The sequence below is a fragment of the Gallinula chloropus genome, assembly GCF_964237585.1.
Source record: "Gallinula chloropus genome assembly, contig: HAP1_SCAFFOLD_759, whole genome shotgun sequence".
Taxonomy (NCBI): domain Eukaryota; kingdom Metazoa; phylum Chordata; class Aves; order Gruiformes; family Rallidae; genus Gallinula; species Gallinula chloropus.
In genome coordinates, this window is record NW_028168140.1 from 6,898 (window position 1) to 14,275 (window position 7,378).

General features: G+C 64.9%; 1 protein-coding gene across 1 annotated transcript; it reads right to left on the reverse strand.

The window, feature by feature from the left end:
- Positions 1-1,836: 1,836 nt before the first annotated feature.
- LOC311204772 (cytochrome P450 11B, mitochondrial-like) lies at positions 1,837-6,816 on the reverse strand (the record flags this gene model as incomplete). The annotated part of the gene is made up of 4 exons (XM_084281133.1): positions 1,837-1,950; positions 4,706-4,897; positions 6,609-6,659; positions 6,789-6,816. Coding segments are annotated over 4 exons (385 nt in total), but the record flags the coding sequence as incomplete, so codon positions are not given.
- Positions 6,817-7,378: the final 562 nt, after the last annotated feature.

Consider the following 7,378-nt stretch of genomic DNA (forward strand, 5'->3'; position numbering starts at 1 on the left):
AGCCACACCACAAGCCACACCACAAGTCACACCATGCCACACCACACACCACACCATGACACACCGTGCCACACCCTGCCAGCCACACCACACACCACACATCACACCCTGCCAGCCACACCACACACCACACCACGCCAGCCACACCACACACCACACCACACCACACCATGCCAGTCACACTACACAGCATGCCACACCACATAATGCCATGCCACATCATGCCATGCCACGCCGTGCCACACCACACATCATGCCACACCACACCATGACACACCACATCACGCCATGCCAAGCCATGCCACACCATGCCAGCCACACCACAGCACACCATGCCACACCACACACCACACCCTGCCAGCCACACCACACCACACCACACACCACACCATGCCACGCCAGCCACACCACACACCACACCACACCCTGCCAGCCACCCCACAAGTCACACCACGCCACACCATGCCACACCACACACCACACCATGACACGCCGTTCCACACCATGCCAGCCACACCACACAGCACACCACACCACACAATGCCATGCCACATCATGCCATGCCACGCCATGCCACACCATGCCAGCCACACCACAAGTCACACCACGCCACACCATGCCACACCACACACCACACACCACACCATGCCACGCCGTGCCACACCATGCCAGCCACACCACACACCACACCACACCACACCATGCCAGCCACACCACACCACGCCAGCCACACCACACACCACGCCACGCCAGCCACACCACACACCACACCATGCCAGCCACACCACACAGCACACCACACCACACAATGCCATGCCACATCATGCCATGCCACGCCATGCCACACCATGCCAGCCACACCACAAGTCACACCACGCCAGCCACACCACACACCACGCCATGCCACACCACAAGCCACCCCACAAGCCACACCACACCACACACCACACCATGCCACGCCGTGCCACACCATGCCAGCCACACCACACCCTGCCAGCCACACCACACAGCATGCCACACCATACCACGCCAGCCACACACCACACCACACCCTGCCAGCCACACCACACAGCATGCCACACCATGCCAGCCACACCACAAGTCACGCCACACCACACACCACACCACACCACGCCAGCCACCCCACAAGTTACACCACACCACACACCACACCACGCCATGCCAGCCACACCACACACCACACCATGCCACGCCATGCCACACCCTGCCAGCCACACCACACACCACACCCTGCCAGCCACACCACACACCACACCACACCACACCACGCCCCGCGGTACTGCCCCAAACAGCCCCCTGGGGGCTGTGGCCATGCTCAGGGCCACGGCGTTGGCATCACCAGTACCACACTCAACTGGGCACCCCAACTCCTGCTCTGCCCCCCCCGGGGGCACTGGCACAGCCCCCCCGTTCCCAGCCAGCACTGGACCCCCAGCCCCTGAGGGTGGGGGCAACAAGGGCTCTGCCCCACCCCCCGACCCCTCCCTTCCCCAGCTTTTGGGGTGTTGTGGGTGGGGGGTCCCATCCCAACACCATCCCCAGTATCCCCCAGTGCCAAGGCCGGCGCTGCACCTGCAAGACTTTATTTGGGGTGGGGGGTGTGTTTGGGGGGGGGGGGGGGGTGCCCCCCGCCCACTCTGCTCCCCTCAGCCCCAGGGTGGGGGGGGGGGCCAGCTCATTTGCATGGGATTTGCATACACCCTGCTGTGGGGGCCGCGGGGTCCTGCCCCAGCGCCCCACCACGTCCCCCGTGGGAGGGGGGGACACCCCGTGGGGGTGGTCCCAGGGTGAGGGTGCCCCTGGGGTGCCCCCGGCTCAGTCGATGGTCCGGAAGGTGAGCAGGGGCGACTTCTCGGGCATGAGGATGAAGCGGTAGACGGTGCGGATGTCCTCGGTGGACACGGCCTCCACCGTGAAGTTGCGCAAGACCTGGTGGGAGCCAGGACAGCGCTGGGTCAGGGAAGAGGTTGGGCCAAGGGAAGAGGTTGGGTGAAGGGAGGAGGTTGGGTCCAGCCAAGAGGTGGGGTTGAGCCAAGAGGTTGGGTCAAGGGAAGAGGTTGGGTCAGGGGAAGAGGTGGGGTCAAGGGGAGAGGTTGGGTCCAGCCAAGAGGTTGGGTGAAGCCAAGAGGTTGGATGAAGCCAAGAGGTTGGGTCAAGGGGAGAGGTTGGGTCCGGCCAAGAGGTTGGGTTGAGCCAAGAGGTTGGGTCAAGGGAAGAGGTTGGGTCAGGGGAAGAGGTGGGGTCAAGGGGAGAGGTTGGGTCCGGCCAAGAGGTTGGGTTGAGCCAAGAGGTTGGGTCAAGGGAAGAGGTTGGGTCAAGGGGAGAGGTTGGGCTAAGGGAAGAGGTTGGGTCAGGGGAAGAGGTTGGGTCAAGGGGAGAGGTTGGGTCAAGACATTGAGTCCAGCCAAGAGGTTGGGTTGGTTGAGCCAAGAGGCTGGGCCAAGGGAAGAGGTTGGCTCAGGGGAAGAGGTTGGGTCAAGGGGAGAGGTTGGGTCAAGACATTGAGTCCAGCCAAGAGGTTGGGTTGGTTGAGCCAAGAGGCTGGGCCAAGGGAAGAGGTTGGGTCCAGCCAAGAGGTGGGGTCAAGGGAAGAGGTTGGGCCAAGGGAAGAGGTTGGGTGAAGCCAAGAAGTTGGGTCATGGGAAGAGGTTGGGTCCAGCCAAGAGGTTGGGTGAAGCCAAGAGGTTGGGTGAAGCCAAGAGGTTGGGTCAAGGGGAGAGGTTGGGTCAAGGGAAGAGGTTGGGCCAAGGGAAGAGGTTGGGTGAAGCCAAGAGGTTGGGTCAAGACATTGGGTCCAGCCAAGAGGTTGGGTTGGTTGAGCCAAGAGGTTGGGCCAAGGGAAGAGGTTGGGTCAAGGGGAGAGGTTGGGTCCAGCCAAGAGGTTGGGTCAAGGGGAGAGGTTGGGTCAAGGGAAGAGGTTGGGTGAAGCCAAGAGGTTGGGTTGGTTGAGCCAAGAGGTTGGGCCAAGGGAAGAGGTTGGGCCAAGGGAAGAGGTTGGGTGAAGGGAAGAGGTTGGGTCACGGGAAGAGGTTGGGTCATGGGAAGAGGTTGGGTCATGGGAAGAGGTTGGGTGAAGCCAAGAGGTTGGGTCAAGGGGAGAGGTTGGGTCCAGCCAAGAGGTTGGGTCCAGCCAAGAGGTTGGGTCAAGGGGAGAGGTTGGGTCAAGGGAAGAGGTTAGGTCAAGACATTGGGTCCAGCCAAGAGGTTGGGTTGGTTGAGCCAAGAGGTTGGGTCAAGGGAAGAGGTTGGGTCAAGGGGAGAGGTTGGGTCAAGGGAAGAGGTTGGGTCAAGGGGAGAGGTTGGGTCCAGCCAAGAGGTTGGGTCAAGGGGAGAGGTTGGGTCAAGGGAAGAGGTTGGGTCAAGGGGAGAGGTTGGGTCAAGGGGAGAGGTTGGGTGAAGCCAAGAGGTTGGGTCAATGGAAGAGGTTGGGTCAAGCCAAGAGGTTGGGTGAAGCCAAGAGGTTGGGTCAATGGAAGAGGTTGGGTCAAGACATTGGGTCCAGCCAAGAGGTTGGGTTGAGCCAAGAGGTTGGGTGAAGCCAAGAGGTTGGGCCAAGGGAAGAGGTTGGGTCAAGGGGAGAGGTTGGGTTGAGCCAAGAGGTTGGGTGAAGGGAAGAGGTTGGGTCAAGAGGTTGGGTGAAGCCAAGAGATTGGGTCAAAGGAAGAGGTTAACTCAACCCAACCAAACGCAACCCAACCCTTCCAACCCAACCCTTCCAACCCAACCCAACCCAACTCAACTCAACCCAACCCAACCCAACTCAACCCAACCCTTCCAACCCAACTTAACCCAACCCAACTCAATTCAACCCTTCCCAACCCTTCCCAACCCTTCCAACCCAACCCAACCCAGCCCAACCCAACCCAACCCAACCTAACCCAGCTCAATCCAACCCTTCCAACCCAACCCTTCCAACCCAACCCAACTCAACCCAAGCCAACCCAACCCAACTCAACCCAACCCAATGCAACCCAACCCAACCCTTCCAACCCAACCCAACTCAACCCAACCCCACCCAACGCAACCCAACCCAATGCAACCCAACCCTTCCAACCCAATGCAACCCAACCCAACTCAGCACAACCCAACTCAACCCAACTCAATTCAACCCTTCCCAACCCTTCCCAACCCTTCCCAACCCTTCCAACCCAACCCAACCCAACCTAACCCAGCTCAATCCAACTCACCTCAACCCAACCCAACTCAACTCAACCCAACCCAACCCTTCCCAACCCTTCCAACCCAACCCAACCCAACTCAACACAACACAACCCAACCCAACCCAATGCAACCCTTCCAACCCAACTCAACCCAACTCAATGCAACCCTTCCAACCCAACCCAACTCAACCCAACCCAAGCCAACCCAACCCAACTCAACCCAACCCTCCCAACTCAACCCAATCTAACCCAACTCAACCCAACCCAACCCAACCCTTCCAACTCAACCCAACCCAACCCTTCCAACCCAACCCAACTCAACCCAACCCAACCCAACTCTACCCAACCCAACCCAACCCAACCCAAGCCAACCCAACCCAACTCAACCCTTCCAACTCAACCCAATCTAAGCCAACTCAACCCTTCCAACCCAACCCAACCCAACCCAACCACGGGTCCTCCCGGGACCTCCCCCCAGCCACAGGGGTGTCCGACCCAGGGGTGGGGGAGGGTCTCCCACTCACGTGGGCGAGGAAGAGCATCATCTCGGCCTCGGCCAGGCGCCGGCCGATGCACTGGCGGGCGCCGAAGCCGAAGGCCAAGGCCTTGAAGCTGGTGTCCTCCCGGCCCAGCCAGCGGGAGGGGTCGTAGCGCAGGGGGTGGGGGAACACCTCAGGGCTGCGGCCCATGGCGTACAGGGACACCTGGCACAGCGTCTGGGGGGGGGGCAAAAGGAAGGGGGGGGGTCAGCTGGCCCCCCCAAGGGGCATCCAACCCCCTCCCGGGGACACCCAACCCCTTGGGACACCCAACCCCCCTGGGATGCTGCCCCCACCCCTCAGGGATGCTGCCCCCCCCAGGGATACCAAATCCACCCCCCTGGGATACCCACCCCCCCCAAGGATGCCCCCCTCCTAAGGGGATAACCCCCCCCACCCCGGGATGCTGCCCCCCCGGGATAACCACACCCCCCCAGGGATACCCACCCCCAAGGGGATACACCCCCCCCCCCAGGATGCAGCCCCCCAGGAGGTACCCAACTCCCCCCCCCCACCCCGGGATACCCAACCCTCTCCCAGGATGCCCCCTCCCTCCCAGGATACCCCCCCAGGAATGCCCCTCCCATGAGGACACCCCTCCGAGGACACCCCCAGAGACCCCCCCCCACACAGAGGGACCCTCACCCCCTGTGACCCCCAACCCAGGGACACCCCCCCACCCTGAGACCCCAAGTGAACCCCTCCACCGAGACCCCCCCCACCTTGAGTGACCCCCCCCAGCCCCCCCTCTCACCCAGAGCCCCCCCGAGTGACACCCCCACCCAGAGACCCCCACCTTAAGAGACCCCCCTCAGACCCCCACCCAGAGACCCCCCGGATTAACCCCCCCAGCCAGAGATCCCCCACCCCAAGTGACTCCAACCCTGAGAGACCCTCCAAGTGACCCACCATCCAGAGCCCCCTGAGTGGCCCCCCCCAGAGCCCCCGAGTGACCCCCCCAGCACCCCCTCACCCCCGCTGTCCCCCCCTCACCCAGAGATGTCCCCCCCAGAGCCCCCCCACCCAGAGCCCCCCCAAGTGACCCCCCCCCAGAGCCCCCCCTCCAGCCCCCCCTTACCCCCGCTGTCCCCCCCTCACCCAGAGATGCCCCCCCCGAGCCCCCCCACTCAGAGCCCCCCCAAGTGACCCCCACACAGAGCCCCCCCTCCAGGCCCCCCTCACCCCTGCTGTCCCCCCCTCACCCAGAGCTCCCCCCACCCCGAGTGATCCCCCCGCCAGAGCCCACCCACCCCGAATGACCCCCCCAGAGCCCCCCCAGCCTGAATGACCCCTCCCAGAGCCCCCCCACCCCGAGTGATCCCCCCCACCCAGAGCCCCCTCCACCCCAAATGACCCCCCCAGAGCCCCCCCCACCCCGAATGACCCCCCCCTAGCCCCCCCCACCCCAAATGACCCCCCCAGACCCCCCCCCACCCCGAATGACCCCCCCAGAGCCCCCCGCACCCTGAATGACCCCCCCCAGAGCCCCCCCACCCCGAATGACACCCCATGAGCCGCCCCCACCCCGAATGACCCCCCCGAATGACCCCCCCGAGCCACCCCCACCCCGAATGACCCCCCCAGACCCCCCCCACCCCGAATGACCCCTCCAGAGCCCCCCCCACCCCGAGTGATCCCTCCACCCAGAGCCCCCCCCACCCCAAATGACCCCCCCAGACCCCCCCCCCAGCCCGAATGACCCCCCCCGAGCCCCCTCGAGCCCCGAATGACCCCTCCAGAGCCCCCCCCACCCCGAGTGATCCCTCCACCCAGAGCCCCCCCCACCCCAAATGACCCCCCCAAAACCCCCCCCCCGAGCCCCCTCGAGCCCCGAATGACCCCCCCAGAGCCCCCCCAGCCCGAATGGCCCCCCCGGGCCCCCCCTCACCCCCGCGGGCACGCGGTACTTGTCCAGCACCACGTCGGTGGTCGGGTACCGCTGGACAGTGATACCCACGGGGTACAGCCTGGGGGGGCATGGGGGGGTCAGGGGGGGGTCACCCCCTTGGGGACACCCCCACACCCCCCCTTGGGGACACCCCCACACCCCCCCGGGGGTCGGGTACCGCTGGACAGTGATACCCACGGGGTACAGCCTGGGGGGCATGGGGGGGTCAGGGGGGGTCACCCCCTTGGGGACACCCCCACACCCCCCCTTGGGGACACCCCCACACCCCCCCGGGGTTTGGGTACCGCTGGACTGTGATACCCACGGGGTACAGCCTGGGGGGCATGGGGGGGTCAGTGGGGGGGGGTCACCCCCTTGGGGACACCCCCACACCCCCCTTGGGGACACCCCCACACCCCCCCGGGGGTCGGGTACCGCTGGACAGTGATACCCACGGGGTACAGCCTGGGGGGGGTGGGGGGGTCGGGGGGGGGTCACCCCCTTGGGGACACCCCCACCCCCCCACCCGGAGAGGGGTCACCCCCTTGGGGACACCCCCACACCCCCCCTTGGGGACACCCCCACAACCCCCACGGGGGTCACCCCTTGGGGACACCCCCACCCCCCCCAGGAGCATCCCCTGGGGGTCACCCCCACTTTGGGGACACCCCCACATCCCACCCCCCACCCCCCCCCCCGGGGGTCACCCCCCCTTGGGGACACCCCCACATCCCACCACCCACCCACCCCCTCCCCCCGAGAGGTCGCCC